Consider the following 23,171-nt stretch of genomic DNA (forward strand, 5'->3'; position numbering starts at 1 on the left):
TTGCATCAAATTTAATAACAATAATAAAATTCAAATTCATACATGCTTAAACAATCTTTGAATGTCTTTAAATCAAACGTGTCACATTCCGCTTTTTTCCGAGTACCCATAGCATTACGATAAATAAAATAATTGGAAGTATAATACTTTCATGATCATTATTCCCCATCTACGCACGGAACCTTGTGTACTAGGTTTATACCAACTATATGTCAGTGTTTACGATACAATTGTTGGCTCTCTATTTCAACAATGGCCTATGTATACTTTGTAAATGCCTAGATGGTGTGATGTCACGATGTTTATTTCTCACATAGCTCGATTTATATGATTATTAGCAAATAAACAAATAAATAAATAGAAATAAAGATTGGTGGATTCAAACGTGTTTCATAATTAGTCTGATGTGGTATATCAGCAGGGTTCACTTGACTCAATACTATGAAGCGATTGCGTGATAATGTGTCGATACATATAACATAACGTTAAATACGGTTTTCAAAATATACATAGTAATGCAAACCCACTTGTGAATAACCTTGATTATGTTCTTTCTGCAGCTAACAAATGGATAGCAAACATGTTATTGACGTTGGATGTACATAAATGCTAGTTTTTGTTGGTTGGAAATAGGCATCAGATTGAAAATTAATCCAATTAAACAACTACAGATTATGACTATACCTTGACAAATAGAAGAACTTAAACAAGACATTACTAAAAATATGTGCTTACTAAAAAACAATCATTAATGGACAAAACAAACAACGCTGATATTTTATAAGAGTTTGATACAAACCAAATTTGATGACTTTGATGGAATTTGGGGGAAACTTAGGAAAAGTGCTTACTGATAAAATTAGGGAAACTTCAAAACAAGCCCTTTGTTGCATTTTATTGACGACTGGATTATCCATTTGAACTTATATTTAATCTATTAGATGTAAGAGACATTAACCATGTTAACATTAAAGACATTATTGGACATTGGAAGCGGATACCTATAAATATCTTCGGCATATAATCATGTATCACACAAGTAAAATATTATTTCACACAAACCAGCTTACTATAGTTGTCATTATTAGGCTGTAGGGGATGATTGGTGATTATGTCGCATCGTTATAATAGACCTTATGCATTTGACATCACAATCTCATAGCGCCATCCCTCAGAGAATATATGAATACACGTAAACGGAGTTGTCAGAGATGGACCAGCTGTAGAATATCAACGCATGGAAGGCAAACGCATCAGCCTCTAAGATGGCGAAGAGCCATGGCGTCAATGCGTTAGACAAACTGTGTTACAGCGGAAAGTTTAATTTTATTTTTCTTCCCCCCACACCCTTTTTTTAATGATAACTTGAGCATAAAACTAATTATAACAAAAATAGGGTAAAAAAAATGGAAATTGTCAGAGAAATGGTAAAGAGAGAGAGAAAACAAAAGTAAAGAGTTAACGGTGTTGATGAGGATCAGTATAAATTCTGACCACACAAAATGCGTTAAAGTTCAGTAGGTTTTCTTGGATTGATTTCGTATTGGTGCCCAACCCGAAGGGTATGAGTCGTGACAGTCTTCCGGAAGCTAATCCCAGTCCATCGTTTGCTATTCGTACATGTAGATAATTCAAATCTCAGGAGAAAGAGCACCCTCTCTCGCCAGATCACTGAAATGCTTTTTACGTACATAACATTGTACTTTCATTTTCGATCATTGACAACTTAAGACATTTATTCGTATTTTGAAATGTGGTAACAGCATGGGCGATTGACAGTAATCGAACAAACTCATTCTCATCATATTCTTTCAATGATTTAGGGACACATTAAGGATGTCTTCTAGAAAAGAAACCTGTCTCGCCTACTGCAGCTCTCTTATATTTTGATATTGAATGTGTCTTTATTACAATGATTATTGGATTGGTCTAAAATGGCGTGCTCTATTTGGTGCTTACTTGGTATTTTATTCCTCGGTGAAGGTAAGTCGAATTTACTACCAATGATAACATTGAATCTACATGTATATACTGGCTCGCACCATTTCCCTTTGTAGTAATCAGGCCACATGTATGAAGACAATAGTCGATCATTCTATGTTACACGTAGACTTCATCCGTTACACTGTAAGATAATTTGAAGGAAGGTTATTACCCACTACATTAAAAAAGTCTGTATTTATCATGAAAATGCTTTCTTTTATTCTTAATTACGGTGTCTTAATTCGTCTCAGTATGCACTTTATGACTTAGGCATATATGGATGACGCATTAAATCCATTAAATGTTTATCAGGTTCACAAGGGTGCAAAAACAAAAATTGCGATGAGCACACAATATGATCAATATAATAATATATATATATGCTTTAATGAAAAGTGCCCAATCGTATACCAGCTTCTATAGTTTGTTCATTACTAATCGCATTGGCTGCTCTGTATATATTCTTAAAACAAATGATTAAATCCATCTGCAGCAAACTCGAAAAAAAGAGTGCAATTTTGCATCCGTTTGGGTTAGATATCACGAAGGATGTAACTTTGCACCCCTTGATAGTCTAAAATGAATGCCCTTCAGAAGAGATATGAATTAGAAATACGTATATCATTACCAACAGTATTCCCAACCAATCCATTTGCAGGCTCCCCCGCTACCATGTCTGCCGCCACGATATCTTTTCAACGAAGGCAGTCCCTACCCGTCATAGGACAAGATTTTACGATGGAGTGCACCTATTTACCTCCCTCGAATCTTCTCACTGTCAAGTGGAAACACGAAGAAACACCTATTGCGTCTGAATCGTGCACAACTGCGAGTGAATGTACACCTAATATTCCTAATCCAACAAAGTACAAGTTATTGGGAGATGACCGCAGCACATCGCTTACAATAATCAATTTGACCACTAGTGACAATGGGAGATACACATGCGCTTTTCTAAGCAAAAGTGGATTAAGGTCGGCGTATGAACAGTTGGAAGTACTAAGCCCAGGTAAGTAATAGGGGAGGCTGGACAGCATATGGGCGACATTCAAATCAGTTTGACTTAGAGTTGGTTAAAACAAACATAGAATAACATAGAAAACAACGTGAAATGCATACACCATCTCAACATTCAAAAGTATAACAACAGTCAAAGGCTAGACACCAAATAATGCTTGTAATTTTTTGATGGAATATAAAAAAAACAGTTTCGTTTATTTTCGTTTGTGTGTATACCATTCTGACAAAGTAACAACATATATTGTGATGCACATGAAATAAATGTTATATCGTACAATGGCCCTGCTTCCTGCGAGTTATAAGAAGTAAATAAATATATGAATACATGTTTATCGTTGATTATACATCCCTGTTGAGCAGTGGGTTTATTTATGAAAATTATCAGATTCGCCGTACGTAAAGTAATAAGACACTCCATTATTTTAACTTAGAAATAAACCTCACTCTGTCTAATCAAATTATTCCTGTCTGTGGAAAAATATTCCGTTTATTAAGTATGAAAATAAATATAAAAGATAAGATAGAAATCAAACATTGTAGTGGTTTCACAATACCACTGATTCTTTTCAATAATAAACACAGTTTGTGATAAAATGCAGTCAAGAGGACATTCTTGTAGCTTTAATGCTGCCTGTGGATAGCGCCAATGCATTGCAGTATATGTAGCAGTTATTCACAATCTACATTAGATATTTTGGGGGGATATATACGTTGAATTGCTAGATTTCCCCAACGTTAGAAAAAATCGTTACCTAACTATACTTTGTACGAAGCTGTAAAAAACACAAAAGAAGGTTATAAAGATTGCATAAAAATCATTCAATTATATTGATAACTGAAGCATAAGAGTAAGACAGTTAGAATAACTGTATTATACTTGGATATTGATCCTGACTAAAATGTCTTTTCTTCCAGTTCCACCCACAAGGGTCTTCGTGTCTGATGCCAAATCGGGCCAGCAATACTTGAACTACGCTAACATAAGTACAACTGCTGGAGATCCGTATATCATCACCTGTGAAGCAAATCGGGCAAGACCTCCCGCAGTACTACAATGGCTAATACCAGAGGGTGTGACCGTTGTTCATCAGGATCAGTCTGATGTCATTCAAGGCGGATCTTACATCTCCCGGAAAGCTTTGACAATCATACCCTCCAGAGACGACCACGGAAAGATTCTTAGCTGCATCGCATCACACCCAGATCTACAAAAGAATATTGTATGCTTAGTTAGTCTGAATGTTCATGGTATGTATTTTTATGGAAAACTTTAATACAGCTGCAATATATGTTCCAATTCCTAGATTTTTAGTAGTTGCAATTCTTTATAATATCCTGTTAATCCCAAATAGCCTAAATATTGGTCATTTATGCTGAAATGTACGTCGATTTAAGTTCTATTTACCTGCACATCTACATATCGCAAATTAGTTGTTTCTTTGCCTCATTTAGCACTTCAGTGATACTGAATACATACCACTTTATTCACTGATAAATATATAATTTCATATTTATTTACACAGAGTTAAGTTACAAAACTGCTTTCCAGAAAAGGTAATATCTGCAATAAACACAAGATTTTCTTCTTCATATCATCCTCTTTCTCTTATTCTTATTTTCTGTTTTGCCACATTTACAGCTCTACCAGCTAATGTGCTCCTCTTTCTAACTGGAAGTCACCCGTCACCATCAACAGTCCTATACGTTCAAGAAGATTCACCAACTTCAATCACTTGTAAAGTATTAGGTCATTTCCAGCAACTGAGCTATCATTTTGGTTAGTTGGCGACTCTGACAGGACTCAGATCCATGCAAATGTGTCGAGTATTAAGAGTGTTTTAGACGACACTTTGTTTGACACTGAAAGTAACATTACCATTAGGCCAGATGCCACGAACCTATGGGATGCACATTTTATGTTCCTCGTATATGGAGGACGCCATCTTTGGTAAACTACTGTCAGACTAATTGTGTACGGTGAGTTGTGATTCGTTAATGGTCGTAGAAACAAGAATCAATATCGGTAACGGTAAAGACGATTAAAGAAAAATAGTATCATGAAATTATAATTCAAGGAGCATAATTTACAGAACTTGGAAAGCATTGCAAGGCAGTTAAGCCCCAGTCACATACATCTCCCGTATCTGACCCGGGATTGTCCGGGGAGAGATCCCTGTTGGCGCCTAAGGCATTCGTTCGTCCTTGAACGCTCGAGAGGCCAAAACTGCAGTTTTTGGTTAAAAAAAAACTGGCGTCATCAATGTAGTGCCTTGTCGACAAAGTAATCCGGACGGTCCGTGTGACAGTTGACATAAACATGATAACTTCATTTAAGATTAATTTTCAAAATGAAACTTTTTTCAAGATTTGAAGCACTTAAGAACTGTAAAATCAAAGCAGTGTTTTTTCTAACAAATTCTGAGTTTTGTATTTTCGGTAATTATCTCAGAAAAAAAGGAACGATGTTGACGCTACAAGGATGACATAAAGAATGAAGTAAATACAAATCAGCTCATTTCTAGAGCATAATTTGCCTTGCTGGATAATATAGCCGCCGCGTTGCTCCGTGTATCTGACGTGTTGGTCCGTGTTGACGCCCGGATGATCTGTGTAGACGACGTGCTCCGCCGGAAAAGTCCATGGAGATCCGTGTGAAGATGCCGTATAGATGCCTTGTGTACAGTTATCAACGATTGTCGACGGCAAAACTATCCGAACCATCCAAGATCATGTTGCCATTGCCGCCATTGCCATGTTGATCTTTGAGGATCCGTGTCTCTATGTGACTGGGACTTTACCTCTGTACGTTTAGAAAACGAATTTAAACTTTAGTTACACTATTTGATTTCCCAATATACACCAAGGTACTGTGAAGTTAAGCATCAATCATTTTTCTTTTTTTATATGTCTGTTTAGGGATACCAGACGAAGTCGTTATGACTGTCCCGGATGATATACTCGAAGGCACTGACACCAATATTACCTGCCGAGCTTTCAATGGATACTCTAGTCCTCTCATCCATTGGTACATCGGATCTATGAATGTCACAGGTCAATCATCTCTCAAGATAACAGTAAATGGCGCTGATCGATATGATGTTTCAATGCTGAAAGCACTCTGACCTTCTCGCCAAATGGGGTTGACCATGGAAAACGTCTTCTCTGCCAGGCAGTTCAACCTACCTCATCCTCTTCGCGGTTTGCGAATAACACAGGAGTTCTGAGTACATATTGTCAGATTAGTAAGCTGATGGCAGTAATACATTTGAAGTAGCAGATGATTCAGCAAAAACTTGTAAATGGAAATAAGAAATCAACATTAAAATCCAAATGAATTACAATTGTTCCAATAGATAAAGGATCATTGCGATACTTGAAGGACAATAACTTTATTCCAGGGGAAGGGTACAAGATGCTTAACAATTCTCGAGAGAAAAAAAAACTAAAGCGAGGGGACCTAGGGTGTATTGGAAACATTTTTGCATTATTTTAACGCTGAATCGAAAAATTTCATGCCAAATTAGGTGAATTTTCTGAAAAATTTAATTTAGAAAGTGTAAGTTGTCCAAGTTTTCGGGGTCAGCTCCCACCCCCCCCCTCCCCACCGGTGCTGCATACGGCCATGCGCTGAATAATCATGAATATGTTTTAATATAATAATGATTAACACTTATTTGCCCAAGGTAGCCACTCTCAGCTGTAGGCTGTTCTTCCAGCGGGTCCTGCATAACATAATATGTTATTATATAGTAAAAATTACTCGTCACTGTTACTGAGGAATCTTTACTATCATATCGAAGGGGTGCATTAGGAAATTTATACGAAAAAGTCCAAAACGAAGTTTTTATCGATGATTCGTTTACTATTTCGTAGTTTTTAAATTTGTGTCATGACTGGAAACCCGAATACATGAAATACTATAATGACGTAAATAGCCTTGTGAAGAGATATTTCTTAGCTGTGGGTCAGAAAATTCAATACCTGACACCTAAATAATCGAAGAGTCCATTGTTTTCTATTTCACGCGTGCAGACACAATTAAACGTTATTTTGATTTGTTTTATGTATCAATATTAACAGTTTATATTTTCAGTATCTTAAGATGTTTTTTTTCATGCTGATCAAGTCTTTTAATGTCTTTCAAATCAAACATTGGACTTCTAGGCTTTTTTTCTGTTTACCCCCATTATTCCAGTCACAAATGAATAGAGAATGTGACACTTCGATGAATTCTTCATCATCTATATCTCATGCACATTATTTTATGTAGTAGATGAAATGCCAAGTATCTACAAAGTATCAACATATCGGTATGCACAATACAATTGTGTCTATTAGTTGACCGTGGCCTGTATGCATGGTATGACTCTGTTGTTTTTATATCATGTTGATTGTTACTCGTATTGCTGGCTTGACATATTAACAAAAATATAAAAACAAAAAGTAATATTAAAATCAAACCTGCTACGTCATGTTAAGTCTGATGACGTAAATGAGTAGGATTAATATGAATGGCTCAAGTACTCTAAAGCGATTGCATGTGAATATGTTAATGGAAGTAACAATACCTAGTAAGGTTCTGATAATATTAAACGTCTTACTGATAATCGGGATGATCAAATTTAAACAAATACCAAAATCTCAAGACACTGTTTAGATTCGATATACTGTATATACTGTATGGGGCATATTGTAACATTCCTTTAAAACGTTCAAAGATCATACATTGAGTGACAGCAATAAATTGAGAAAAAAATGATAAGTTTATCAGATTTTTCTGTGTGTTGGTTGGTTTCCTTTTTTCTATGTTTAAATCGAAGCTAAACAGAGTACATATTACATCATACAATTTTAGAAGTGCAATAATTCAGTCTATCATAAATATACGTTAAAAAGTTACCAACAACCAATTTAAATAACTATTAAATTCTAGGTCCATTTTCTACACAAAGGGAACTCGAAAAATGTAAATTCAAAAACTCAAGTAATAAAAGCGTTCGTGTATTGATGAAATCAATCATAACAGTTACCTTTTTTATGCTTTAGAAAAGAACTAAACGAACTGAATATATATTCATCTCCTAGTTTTGCGTTCAAACCGCCCCTGGGCAAACTAAAGGGCACACTCTGTTGGTTTGATGTGGACAAGCTGATAACCATATTTACAAATTGAAACTTAGTAGAGTTTTGCGACATTACTCTCGATTTTCGTGAATGTACATAAGTGTACGACCTCATAACCAATAGTGTCATTTGTTCAATGCAGTATCGGACACCTTGGGAATGTGCATGCAATTCTTCTCTTACACTGCGATTGCTAAGGAAGTTCATTTTGATATGACAGTAAGAATGTGAGCATTCTATCGCCGTATCTGGAAATGGCATCTTATTTGCAGTTCTGCTTTTTCATTCTCTTGTGCAGAAACGGTATGTTGTATATGCATTTCATAATGTTTCAAAACGTATTTTTTTATGTCAAGAACGTCGAAGACAAATTTACACAAACAGATAATACAAAGCTCAAAAATTTCACTGAATTGTTTATTCTCCCCCTTAAATTTACTCAATATGTTCATCCCATTCTTGCAAAACAATATTCGAAACGTTCTTACAATTAATAGTTCTAGAACCATTGTATTAACTGTGATTCCTCTAAATATCCGATTAAAATTTGATGAGAGATTATCTAAATTGAAATTTGATGTTTACATATTATCACAAAATGACTTTGTTTTTCAATTTTAACTTACAGGATCTCCATCTACAGCCATGATTCATCTTCAATCACAGATCCTACCAGTCACAGGAAATTTTACAATTGAATGTACAATTCAATGCAGTTATTCACCTTCATATCCTCGTTCAGTACAGTGGGAACACGACGGCATCCAGGTTGCTAATGAATCGTGCACAACTGCGAGTGAATGTACACCTAATATTTCTAATCCTACTAAGTACAGGTTATTGAGAGATGACAGCAGCACATCGCTTACAATAATCAATTTGACCACTTTTGACAATGGGAGATACAGTTGCGTTCTAATAAACAAGAGTGGGACATGGTCAGCGGATGAGACAATAAAAGTACTAAATCAAGGTAAATAAAAAACCAGATAGCATTGCAACACACCATTCAAATTGTCTCAGGCTGTTTAAGAAAACAAATCAGATGTGAGAGGCGTCAATGAAAGAACGTTCAATTTCATTTAAAGATAAAGGTCTGACCTGACGACGTGATTCCAAAACCGTATACTTTATTTCAATGCCTTATCCTTTCACAATATTTCAATCTTTAGCTTCGTAAAATTACATTCCAATTTGACCCAGACAAGAAAAAAATTTCGACAGAATCAAAACAAACAGCTGGTACACCGAGGATGATTATGTTCCATTTTTATTAGTTAGACGTCTAATTTACGAAATGATAAGATTCTTTTAATAAAGAAATGAATAATTGACCATCAATTGTCATCCTACCGTTCATCATCAGTGATGTGGGTAAGGCCAGGTAAGCAGAGGCCAAGAACAAGGTCGGACCAAGGACATGGTTTGCATGTCTGCTACCTAGAACCATAGAGCTATTAATAGCTCCATGCTAGAACAATGCTTATTCTTAAGGCCAAGCCCGATCGCACTGCCTTAGTGAATGCGTCAAATACCAAGGGTAAAACATGTCCGCCATTTAAATTTCTTAAATATTATCATCTTGTACGAGGATGGACCCTCTTCCCCAAAAAACATGTAATTGTCAGAGTATTGATACCCCATCTTCCAGTGTATTTTGAAACATATTAAAATAGCTATGTACATGTATTTGCCGGTTGATTTTTTCCTCTATATTTGAGGTTACGTTGATGTAAAATGGAATTTATATTGAAAATTAATCCTGAAAGAATGAAATATCTGAGCGAGCTGGAACCGTTCCACACTGTCTTTATAATTATTGTATAAATTCCCTATTCTTCCTTCTCAGCTCCGCCATCGCAGGTCTCCATTGACAATGCACAATCAGTCAGCCCGATTTCGAACTCCGCCATTATAATAGTAATTTCTGGAGAACCGTATAACATTACGTGCAATACTTTCCCGGCAAGGCCTCCTGTAGTACTGACTTGGCTAATACCAGATGATGTGATCTTTTATGTCCACGGTCAGTCTGATACCATGCAAGGGAACAAGTATGTATCAAGGAAAACAGCTACCATCACGCCCTCTACGAATGACCAAGGAAAGGTTCTGACCTGTGAAGCATCACATCCCAAACTATTCACCAACTTACAAAGTTCAGTGTACCTGAATGTTCATGGTATGTCTAGACTATAGATCGGCCTAGCGAAGTATAATTATTATAATGCTCATAGGTAATTATTATAATGCAAATATGTAATTGAGTCCATCTCAAGAGTCGAGTCTAAGGACTTGGTTTTATTCTTTATTCAGGCTGTCTATCTTAAACACAATATATATAGAAAAAGTAAATTCATGATTATGTTAAGCCAATATCGCAGAAATGTATTTTTGATTCAAGTCAATTTCAGTTTATGTTAATAGGAGAAAGAAATCTAAATCATGTAACATTTATTGTCACAAGATTAACGTCTGGTGATTCTCTTTCTTTTTCTTTCGATTTATAAAGTTTTACCGTCGAGCATGACCCTCTTCCAAAAAGGAATTGGCAAGGACAAACATTTGAAATCAGCAGTCATGTACGTTCAAGAGGATTCACCCTCATCAATAACCTGCAAATGCATTGGATCATTCCCAGCTGTTGAATTTGCTTGGATGCTTGGTAGTTCCACAAGTCTTCAAAATAATACTAGTCTTCAGAAGCTTAACAATGCGTTAGACTATAGTTTGTTCGACACCGAAAGTGTCATCACGATTCTTCCAGAGAGAAAGCACCATGGGAAATTCCTTCAATGTTTTGCAAGTTTGGGAAGCCGTGTTAAACGAAAGACTGCCAAATTATTGGTTTACGGTGAGTTTTTTATCCTTATGTATACATGATATATTCCATTATAATTCTGTGACATCTGTGCCTTCTTCCGAAATTAAAAGCATAATACACTAAATACCACACAAGATATATTTCACATGTGGTTTATGTCATAAAACATTGTCGATTAATATATTTTTTTTATTTAAACAATGATATTTTCTGAATTCTCAAAAATGTTTAAGGTTAAACTGCATGTACAGACTAATATAAATATATCACGTTTGATAGGTAAATGTATTATTCTATTATATTTCTGTCATGTGTTTTCTTCACCAAATCCGATTATCAGATGATCCAAATGGATCTCCAAAATATATTTGAACTAGAATGTGTGGAAGGCTGTTTAAACTACTTTGACGGAAGCTGCAATCCAGTTAGACATGTAGATTTCATCTTGTGTTTTAGGAATATTGATCAAAGGTTTTAACCCAAGAGCAATTCTGTTTCTTAACCCTATTGGGCTATCACCAACTATTCTAGATTAAAGAAAACAATAAAAAATAGAGATTTCAAAAAAAAAGAAACACATACTAAACTAAAAACAAAGAATTACATAAGAATTTGGAAACATGGAAGAAAACAAGAATATTATCCAACAAAATAGCCTGAAAGGCGTCAGTAGAAAAATAATTTTACATTTTTATAGTGGATTGTGATGAACTACCTCCCCCCCCCCCCCCCTCTCTCTCTATATATATGTATTTAGCAAAATAATCACGACATACTGAAAAGAAATGGGAACATAATGAAAAAAAATGGAAATGAAATCCATAATTTATTGTTCGAATATATATATATATATAATAATATAAGAAAACCTAATACATTGTGATCCATGGGACTTCAAGTTCACCCCTTGTGTTTCTGCTCACTCAAGTCTTTGATAAACAGGTTTATTTACACTAGCTAATCCCTGCCTAATCTGCTCCTAATCCCCTCCCCCTTCAGTTCATTCCATTCATGATTGCTCTTGAGTTTGCTGAATCATAAGTCACATCTAATAAATTACTTTGAAACATTCAACTTTCTGGCTGCTAATGAATATTCATTTATCTCTAATTTGCATAAGTATTTTCACTTTTTGATGACATAATGTAAAAATATAAAGTAAATAACACCTTTCTTCAGTACACAACTAGAAAAAAAATATGCCCAGACGTGGTAATCAATATGTGAAATTCAGAATTTCGAAAAATAGCATATGCGCATAATTAATTACTATTGTAATCTAATAATTATACAATTTCCATACAGTTGAGTGAGCTGTCTTTTAGATTACATGACTCGCTACTAACATGCTTGATTCCATTGCATTTTCTCCAAAAATGGGGGGAAAACTGAAGAAAAATGAAAATTCCTTGAAAAAAAATGAATATTTGCATGATTAATTAGATAAATAAGAAATGATGATAAATATCACAAATTTGACAATGCATTCTTGTAAAATACATATTGAGACACCCACACACCAAATTTGGTCGCAATCGGCCGGTAAACGGTCGAGATCTAAGGGGGGGGGGGGCTAATAGCCCCCCGGCTATCAGGCTATATAGGGTCAAGGTATATTTCGCATTTGGATTTATCTACCATTTCCATTGTAAAGGTCCACCTGACAGTGTAGAAATTGCTTCCATTGGAGATGCTAACTTGGAAGATGGAATAGAAACTACCGTAACCTGCAGAGCTCGAAATGGATACCCCAATTTGCTCATCCATTGGTACATTGGCTTAAAGAACGTCACAGAAGACTCATCTCTCAAGAATACAGTCAATTTTGTTGACCGATACGACGCTGAAAGCTCTCTGATATTGACACCAAATTGGCTCGACCATGGAAAGCGGCTCATTTGTGAAGCAGTCCAAACTACAAGATTCTCAATCATGGCATTGAACGAGAGTATTGTTCTGAACATATCATGTAAGCACTAACTCATATATTGGTACAAGTTAGGACAAATGGTCCCTAACAAATTAACCAAATCCCCACACAGACTTCTGAATTATTATTATATATGTGTGTATATACTGTATATATATTCATAAATGGAAATAAAGTGATACCTGCAATAGAGATGTTGGGTACACTATCATTTATCATTCCTTTTTTAAATTCTGTTTCCTGCTTTTTCTGTTGTAAACCCTTTTTTATCACTTAGTGTTCTCGCTGATTCATAAGGTTTCCGCATTTCCTTCCAGACGCACCAGTTGTTGCTATTTCTGCTCGACGTCTTACTTCACGTAAGTCAAATACAACAAGTGGGACAATGGAATTCACGCTGACATGTAGGGCAGATTCGAATCCACCTGCCATTGTCTTTGAATGGTTCAGTGATGAAACTATTGTTTTCAATGATACCAGTAACATGAATCTCCACGAGAATAGCCCAGAACGTGCAGAAAGAGAGACCGTAACTACTAGTGACCTGATAATTCGAAGCCTACCATCTGAACATCCATCTATTTACAATTGCACTGCTGTATCCAGATACGGGTTAGGATCAGCAGTATTCAACTCCTCGTTATTTCGTAAGTTGAACTGTGATTTTATTTCTATTTTGGATATTCTGTTTTCTAAAGTGATAATAATTGAATGATTATAAGAACTATATACGTTAGTTTAAAAAAATCAGGCTGCTACCTCTGAATGGTATTTCGTCACATTTGATTAAAATAGTAAATATAAAAACAAGACAATGAATTATGGTTAAAGAAAATAAGAATTATTGTATATTAAACTCTTACTCTATCATTTGATGGTTTTTGTTTCCGCCTTTAATATAGTTATCCCAGATCTACCTGCCTGGCTCATCGTTTTCAAAACCAGACAAGATCTTCATCTATTGTCGTTGCCTGGCAACCAGGGTATGTCATGAGGTCATGTTAAATATTGTTCATGACTTTTAAGGATGCATGGAACCAGATGAAGTTTCCAAAACGTCGAATAAAGGCATTTAATGTCTAATGTGTGAATTTGTGCATATCAAACTTCGTTGCAACTTCAATTGCATTTTGGAAAATCAATTCCATAACTATTTGCCAGTATGTAATAACTACGTTATATATGAATATCAATATGTATTTGTCAGGTGAAAATCATAATGTATATTAACGACTTGCGACTGTTTTCCTCGTACTGACTCTGTCGGTGGCTGAAACTGTATTTTTGAGGATGTTATGTTGTTCACCACCTCTCAAGGTAAAAAACAATGAAATTGCAATAAATTGGCAAAATCTAGTGTTCATCACACATTCAAAATGTCTACTTTAAACATTATTATCACTTTTCCGTAGTTTTTGGTACGTCAGTGATTTGTTTAAATACGAAAATATAATTTTCCATGTTTTATTCTTTGTTTACCCACAGACTATCTACAGTTTCTGTTCTTTTATTTATTTCTATTATTTTTTAATTAATTCCAACATTCATATGGGAAAATACTATTCTGGACCTATTATTCTGACAACCTCACGAAGGGATAACCATACCATCCTTTCTGACGAAAGGGCGCCCGCTATCCATCTTACAAGCTTTTAGCATTCTACCTGAAATATTGATTGGCGTTTAAGTATGCAAAACTAAATCCCTGTAAGAAGGAAAAACACGGAAGAGCCATTTTTAATTGTCCAAAGCATTTCATCGCTTGCATTTTTTGTTCTGATAGTTTGTGTTGGAATCTATTTCGGCTGAAATAAAGAGATAGTTGTCGCATTGCCTACGATCACTGAGAGATGGAGTCCATTTCTGTGCAAGTACCTCTTGTTCTATTCCTTATTACCATCTCACAAAGCTGTAAGTATGAAGCGTTTTGTAATTTCTTTCATAAAAAGTACTTCGTAGTAAATAGATACTGGCGATCTGTCGTATATGGACCTATGATTATTATCCATCGAAATTTTCAATTTGTTGAAAGATTAAAGAAAAAAAAAGTTATTCAAGTGACACCATTTTTTTTCAGAGACTTTCAAAACTTCATAACAAATTCCATTTCGAATAGATTACTATGTATGACATGAACTGACAAAAACGTGATTGAATATTTACACTGATTATTTTATTATATCACCAGCTCCACCCAACATAATTTCAATCACGGATGGAAGGGGAATCCAACAGTATTGTTTTAACAACCTCTCTTTAACTGCTGGGAAGAAAAATGACATCACATGTGAAACATACGGGGCAAGGCCTCCTGCAGTACTTATATGGCGAATACCTAGTGATACAGTGATACATCTACATGATCAGTTTAATGTCATTGAAGACGGATCTTACATCTCTCGGAAGGCTGTGACAATCACACCCTCCAGGAACGACCACGGAAAGATTCTCAGCTGCATTGCATCACACCCAGAACTACAGTATGAACCTCAGTGCTCAGTTTATCTCAATGTTTATGGTATGTATGTCAGAGAGGTTATTTTTGTTTTGTAGATGTCATTCTCTGTCTTTTTAGAGCCTTTTATTGCCTCCACTGTAATGTATAAAATAACCAAACGTCTGAGCTAGTCTAACTCCTATGCAGATGCATTTACCTTATCTGTGCATTTTACTTTCATGTCCACATAACATGCGTAATATACAGGAAAATATGTCGTGCGTGTGCTAAAACATTCTGTTTTCCTCCATATCATTTACCAAAGTGTTAATTCAATACCATCCATAATCATCCCTCTCAGTTTAGGTCCCCATCTCACTCACTCAAGCTGCCTCTTTCTCTTTTAATTCAAAGTTCTGCCAAGGGACGTACTGCTCTTTCTAACTGGTGTTAACCAGTCACAATCAACAGCCCTACACGTTCAAGAAGATTCACCGACTTCAATCACTTGTAAAAGTATTGGGTCATTTCCAGCGACCAAACTATCATATCAGTTAGCAAGTAGTGCTGGTCATGCTGACAAAATCCTCAACCATGAAAATATCTCAAGCAAAAGGAGTGTTTTAGACGATACTCTGTTTGACACCGAAGGCTTCTTAGCCATACGCCCAAATATTGAGCATCATGGGAAGTACCTTCAATGCTTCGCAAAACTTGAAGGTTCCAGATTCGAAGTAGGGTTTGCCAAATTGATCGTTTACGGTAAGTTCGTCTTAATCTTCCTTGTGGTAAGTATTTTTTCCAGAAAAAAAAGAAATAATGTAGTTCAATTTTCCAGAAAAAAAATAATGTAGTTCAATTTTCCAGAAAAAAAAATAATGTAGTTCAATCTATTCTCCTATTAGGTTTTATCTCATGTTAATCTTCATCAATTACATGATTAAGTAATTCTCAATAGTTTTGTATTGTTTTTGGATTTCTTACAAAATCCATAGCTTAAAAGGGCCACGCCATCATTACCTTATTAGGGAATTCAGATAATCTAAGAAATAGAGAATGCAAGATGTGTCTTCCATCCTTTCCACCAATTATAAAAAACAGGATGTTAAGTGGGTTCTATTAAAAACAAGATTTCATTATTTATCTTACGGCATTGTTCTATGACTATTATTTTTACGTTTTGTCCAAAGGCCCACCAAAAGGGATCAAAATTATTTCCCCTGTGGATATTTACGATGGCGTAGAAATAAATGTAATCTGCAAAGCTGTTAATGGATACCCCGCACCGCATATCCATTGGTACATCGGATCAAGAAATCTTACAGAGGATTCATCTTTAAACATAAGTGAAAATAAAGCTGGTCGATATGATGCTGAAAGCACTCTGACTCTCAGACCGACGAGGTTTATTCATTGGAAACGTCTTCTCTGTCAGGCAGTTCAATCTACACCACTCCCAGCTCGCTCGGTGAATCAAAGCTTTGTTCTGAATATAACATGTAAGTACTGATTTTGGTAATGCTGTTGATAAGACTATATGGAAGGTTGGATAGATAGGGAAGCTTTTTTTATTTTAACTCAACTTGTCTGTTTACATGTTTTCCTCTTTGACTCATTTGCTATTACAAATTGATTTTTTCTCCTCGTCCTGCTCGCTTTTGTATGAAATTTTGTGACAATATTTTAGAAGAAGACTTGAGCCTTTTAAATTTCATTTTACATTCACAGACTGAAACATGATGAAGGAGACGAATGGCACTGCTGTCTCATTTTAGCAAAATGATTGGACAATGTTTTGTTTCCTCCTTTGAGTCTTTCAAAACCCACTGTCTCTGCCAAGGCTTATGCCTCTCCCTTTTCATATCAACTTATAGTGATTTTTTTATTTTGTATCTGTAATGTAGATCATCCCGTTGTGTCAATCACTGTTCGACGTCTTACATCAAACAATGCAAATGGGACTTCTGAGCTCGTATTGATTTGTAAATCGGACGCAAATCCTCCTGTCAATACCTTCGTTTGGCTTTGCAACGAAACTGTAGTGTCCAAGGACACAAATAACATAACACTCCTTGAGACTATATCTGAAGATGCAACACTAAGGTCCAGCGTACTTGAGATTCAAAACTCACTCTCCATATATCATTCTGTTTATAAATGTACCGCTGTATCAGAATATGGGTCAGGAAGTGCAATCTTCGATTCCCTGAATTCGTGTACGTTTACCTATTTTTTTTCTAATAATCATATAAAAATCAAAATGATGTAATCAAAAATCTTTTAAACACTCTGTGCATTTTTTGTTACATAGTTGATATTTTCATATTTTTATACTAGAAGAACTTTTTTATGCAAGTGGCCTTTAATGACTCCTCTACACTGTAAAATAGTTGAATTTGATATGTTTCATCCTAAATTGAATAAATAAATAAATAAAAGGAATAAAGAAATAAAAATTAATTCTGTTTAAAAATGGAATATGTTATCCTACCAATTGATTTACTGTTTCATTAATATTATAAACTTATCATGATAGATTTGTGTTTACTGTTTTTCTAATCTTTCTTCTATTTGTACAGATTTTATCCCGAATCCACCTTCTGGGTTCACCCTGTACCAAAACCAGACAAGATCTTTATCTCTTTTCGTTGCCTGGTAACCAATATTCACTGTTTGGGTATCTGACAAAAACATCGCTCTATTAACTCTACGAATTGAAAATAACCCTCATTTATTATCAAACGTTGTTCTTTATTTCCAAAGTTTTAAAATAGTTCCAAGAACAACAAAGAGGATTGTTTGTAATTAGTACGAAGTTAAACAATCACTTTGCAAAGAATATAATTGCAAGAAACGTAACAGTGTGAAACAAATCTAGGAGTATCTGTTTCCGTCCTTAGGTCATGTGCATTGCTATACCTACTTTTAGCGCTGGTTAGCCTAGTCTTACCAAATAAAAATACATTCTTATAAAATAATATACATTTTCTTTTCGAAGTTCGTTGTTTGAGTGTGAATTCAATGAAAAACAGGCTTGTTTATTTTAATATTCACTTCGAAAAGATTTTCTACAGTCGAATAAAAACCCATGATATCCTATAAAGTGGATATTATTTTGGCACCCTTACGTCTGTGTCTAATTAAACATCATAGTATACTTAGGCCCACCGACGAAAGAGCGCCCGCTGTCCACTTAACGAACTTTCAGATATTTACCTGGTATGTTGATGTGTGTCTTGGACAGCATGCCAAACCGAAACCATGTAAGGAGGGAATATGAGGAAGTGTCATTGTATAATTGCCCAAGCATTTCATATTTCATAATTTCAGGATATCATATTGTGATATCACTTTGTTTGAATTTAGAATCAACTGCCGGTCGTAACAGATCATCCTCGCATTGCCATATATGATTACTGAATGACAATGTCCATTTCTAGACAAGTTGCTCTTCAAATTTTCCTTGGGGTTATCATCTCACAAAGCGGTAAGTAGTCCCACTTGCTTCATCAAAGTATGATGAAAACATGCTGTATGTAGCAAATAGTAATGTAGATAATGATCTTGTAAATTGGAATTAATACTGTTTATGAACCAATGACTATATTATCGAAATATGTAGGGACCTTCACAATTAGAGAGATAACGTATTACTTAAGAAAAATCACAATATTTAGAGAGAATATATATATATATAGTATATATAGTATATTTCAAGGTATACATCAAAATTTGAAAATACATAGTTAATTGACTTTATTACTGAATTCATGTTACTTTCACCTGTAGCTCCACCAACTTGGATCTACATCATTGATGGAACGGGGACACGTTATTACTTTAACAACTTCTCTGTAACGGTAATAGCTGGCCAGCAGCATGACATCACATGTGAAGCACATGGAGCAAATCCTCATGCAGTGTTGGAATGGCACGTACCAGATGATATCTCTGTTGTTCATCAGGATCAGTCGGATGCTCTTCAAGGCGGATCTTACATCTCTCGGAAAGCTGTAACTATCACACCCTCCAGGAATGACCACGGACAGATTCTTAGCTGCATCGCATCACACCCAGAACTACAAAATGAACGTCTACGCTCAGTTCATCTCAATGTTCATGGTGTGTATACCAAACAGGTCATTTTTGTTTCAAACTGTCATTGTCAGTTTTAAATGAGCCTTCCTTGCCGCCACTGTAATGTTTGCAATTTACTAAAGCGATATTATTCCTAGGCATAAAGATTTTCGTAATCTGTGCATTTTACTTTCAAGTCGACAAAATATGCAATAAAATATATAATGTATGTAACAAAATATGTCTCTTCAGTCTCCTCAGTGTCATTTCCCAAAGTATAAATTCGATGACATCCATAATACCCCCCCCCTTGGCTCTCCGTCTCTGTCACTCACTCAAAATGTCTCCCTTTGTTCTACCAAAGTTCTGCCAAAGGATGTGGTGCTCTTTCGAACCGGACGAAACCAGTCCAATTCAACCGTACTTAACGTTCAAGAAGATTCGCCGACTTCAATCACCTGTAAAAGTATCGGGTCATTCCCAGCGACCAAACTATAATTTCAGTTAGTAGGTGGTACTGGTCATGCTGACAAAATCCTCATTCATGAAAATTCCTCAATCGAAAGGAATGTTTTAGACGATGCTTTGTTTGACACCGAGAGCACTGTAACAATACATCCAAATATTGGTCATCATGGGAAGACCGTTCAATGCTACGCATCACTTGAAAAACACATAGTCGGATTTACATCTGCGCAAGTGATCGTTTACGGTGAGTTATTCTTCTTCTTCCCTTTTGGTTATTCATTTTTAAAGGACCCTTTTTTTCCGAAAAATAATGTTCAATTCATTGTTTTAATAGTCGTGATTTTTTTGTAAACCGCCAAAATTTACATGATAAAGCATATTCTTAATATATCTGCGTTCATTTTACATTTCTTAAAATTGTCCTTGCTAAAAGGGCCAAGTCGTCATCGCTTATATTGATAATTTCACATAATCTAAGAAAATGAAGGTTTGCAAGAGGAGTTCTTGTACCTTTTATACAAATTACATAATACGTTAAGCAGGTTGAATTTGAACTGAAACTTATTTCCTACTTTCAAGGCATTTAAAGGCATGTTTACCGATTTTATGTTTCGTCTAAAGGCCCACCAGAACGCGTCATTATGAGCTCTACTGTGGATCTTTACGATGGCATAGAGATAAATGTAACCTGTGAAGCTGTTAATGGATACCCCGCACCGCATATCCATTGGTACATCGGATTAAGAAATCTCACAGAGGATTCATCTTTAAACATAAGTGAAAATAATGCTGGTCGATATGACACTGAAAGCACCCTGACTCTAGTACTGACGAGGTTTGACCATGTGAAATGTCTTGTCTGTGAGGCAGTTCAACCTACAACACTCCCAGCTCGATCGGTGAATCAAAGCTTGGTTCTGAATGTAACATGTAAGTACTGACTTTTATGATGAATTTACTAAGACTAATTGGCAGGTTGGATAGAAAGGGAAGCCTTTTTAATTCTAACTGATCCTGTCTGTTTACCTAGTTGACTTGTTGGTACTTAAAATTTGTTTTTTCTGCTTGTTCCACTTGCCTGTTAATAAGATTGTGTGACAATATTGTAAAAGAAAACTTGAGCCTTTTAAATTCATTTTTTACCTTCAGAGACTATAAACATTACAAAGGTCGCGATGAGACAAATTTCCAAAATTACATTTTGGCTAAATAATTGGATGTTTTCTTTCCTGCTTTACTTCTTTCTAAAAAAAAATGTGATGATTTGTCTCTGCCAATTATTATGCCTCTCCCATTTAATATTAACTTATAGCAAATTTGTATTTTGTATCTCTAATGTAGATAATCCTGTTGTGTCAATCACTGTTCGACGTCTTACATCAAATAAAGCAAGTGGGACTACTAAGCTTGCGTTGATATGTGAAGCGGACGCAAATCCTCCTGTCAATTCATTCGAATGGATATGCAACGAAACTTTAGTGCCCAACGATTCCAATAACAACAGACTCCCTGACACTATATCTGAAGATGCAACGCTAAGGTCCAGCGTAAGTGCGATTCAAAACTCACTCTCGAAATATCAATGTGTTTTTAACTGCACCGCTGAATCAGAATACGGCTCCGGAAGTGCAACCTTCGATTCCTTTTATTCTTGTAAGTTTAACGGTTATTTTCTCTTTGTCTAATAACAAATAAAGTGATATCATCAAAATATGTCTAAACACTTTGTGTAACTTTTATTACATAATTGATGTTGTTTTGCTATTTTTACACCTGAAGAATCATAATTTGTTTAAGCCTGTGGCTTTAATGACTCATCCACAATGTAAAATAGTTGAATTTGCTATGTTTCATTTTGAACTGAATAAATGTAAATATCAATGGGAAAAAAGTTTAAAAAATTTTTGTCTCAAAATTATTCATATATTTACGTTATCCTATCAATAATGTTTTAACACGGAACATTATTAAAGTATTAATTTTGAGATTTCAGTGACACTGCATTTCCTCCTAAGTTGATGTTTACAGTTTATATTATCTTTTTTACAGATGTTATCCCGAATCCACCTTCTTTCTTCATCATCTACCAATACCAGACGAGATCTTCATCTGTTTTCGTTGCCTGGCAACCAGGATTTATCATAGGACAAAAGTATAAATCAGAAAGTATCGACAATGTGATCAACTAACATGAAATTGGTAAAATGTAGAATTTCATTTCACTTCTTTATACAGCATAAACACTCGGAAATACATGTACGATGTTCTCAACTACATTTGGTGTCCTTTCATATTTAATGTGTAACACAACTTACTTTGAATTAATGTCTAATTTTGATTATGTTATATAAAATTATATATCGCTTTGTATTCGAGCAGCCCCTGACGTTCAGATTATCTCTTGTGTATGCGCGCGCGCGCGTGCGTGTGTGTGAGCTTAAGGTATCGGGGCTGCCCCCTCAGAAAATGAATAAATGAATGAATAGATAACTTGATAAATAGCTTTTAAAATAGAGATGAATTTATTTTTAACAAATCAGTGACCGTTAATTAGAATGAGAAAACAGAAATGCAATGGAAGCGAAAAGTTCCAGGTTATATGCAGGCTGCATATAAAAAAAGGTTAAACATCTGTTACAATTATTGTTTGCCCCCCCCAAAAAAAAAAAACAAAAAAATTGGGGAACGCCATACCTATATGATTGATGACTCATTTTGTTACTTTGGGCGATCCGATATCTAGGTCTCCAGTATGGGCTTAAACAATTTCACTGAAAAATGTTGCATAGGGTGAGTGAAATAAACCAAAGGGTATGAATTTCCATACCACTTTCACAATTACTACTTAAACCACTAGTGTTACTTCAGCTCCGGTTATAAGAACGCTTGCTTTTATTGTTAAAAAAATGCATTTCCAGTCTTAATTCATTGTGTGAAAATAACAAAAACATTAGTTCAATATCACATGAAGTTTGATATTACATCAAAATGATTCAATATGCTATACTACTTCTCCCTCTTACGTTAATCACATTTCTGCTGGAAGAGCGCCCACTTTAGAAAAAAAATAAAGTTGAAAAAATATCAACATGATCTCACTAGGCCTATGCATGTCAAAGTGATGGATGTTTGAAGTATGTGAAACCGAATCCGTGTATCGAAGAAGGAGATAATACAACAGAGTGCCTTTGGTTGCTTTTCAAAACGGTGTAACTAACTATGTCTTATTAGATCATGCGCTGATAGTCTACCTACAATGGTAATTGACCACAGTGTGAAATGTGTAAGACCTCATGGTATTTCCATCT

At 35.2% G+C, this 23,171-nt stretch overlaps 2 protein-coding genes across 2 annotated transcripts; both read left to right on the forward strand.

Moving 5' to 3' along the window:
• The first annotated feature begins 14,605 nt into the window (after positions 1–14,605).
• LOC121419778 (synaptogenesis protein syg-2-like) lies at positions 14,606–16,907 on the forward strand. Its single transcript, XM_041614231.1, has 4 exons — positions 14,606–14,792; positions 15,070–15,399; positions 15,733–16,080; positions 16,509–16,907. The coding sequence occupies exons 1-4, from the start codon at positions 14,732–14,734 to the stop codon at positions 16,826–16,828; spliced, it is 1,059 nt and encodes a 352-aa protein (XP_041470165.1). The 5' UTR covers positions 14,606–14,731; the 3' UTR covers positions 16,829–16,907.
• Positions 16,908–18,701: 1,794 nt separating this feature from the next.
• LOC121420797 (synaptogenesis protein syg-2-like) lies at positions 18,702–22,242 on the forward strand. Its single transcript, XM_041615434.1, has 6 exons — positions 18,702–18,805; positions 19,108–19,440; positions 19,760–20,107; positions 20,485–20,793; positions 21,205–21,516; positions 21,913–22,242. Exons 4-6 carry the CDS (start codon positions 20,505–20,507, stop codon positions 22,050–22,052), a joined length of 741 nt encoding a protein of 246 aa, XP_041471368.1. The 5' UTR covers positions 18,702–18,805; positions 19,108–19,440; positions 19,760–20,107; positions 20,485–20,504; the 3' UTR covers positions 22,053–22,242.
• The last annotated feature ends 929 nt before the right edge of the window (positions 22,243–23,171 follow it).

The sequence above is a fragment of the Lytechinus variegatus genome, chromosome 8 (assembly GCF_018143015.1).
Source record: "Lytechinus variegatus isolate NC3 chromosome 8, Lvar_3.0, whole genome shotgun sequence".
Taxonomy (NCBI): Eukaryota; Metazoa; Echinodermata; class Echinoidea; order Temnopleuroida; family Toxopneustidae; genus Lytechinus; species Lytechinus variegatus.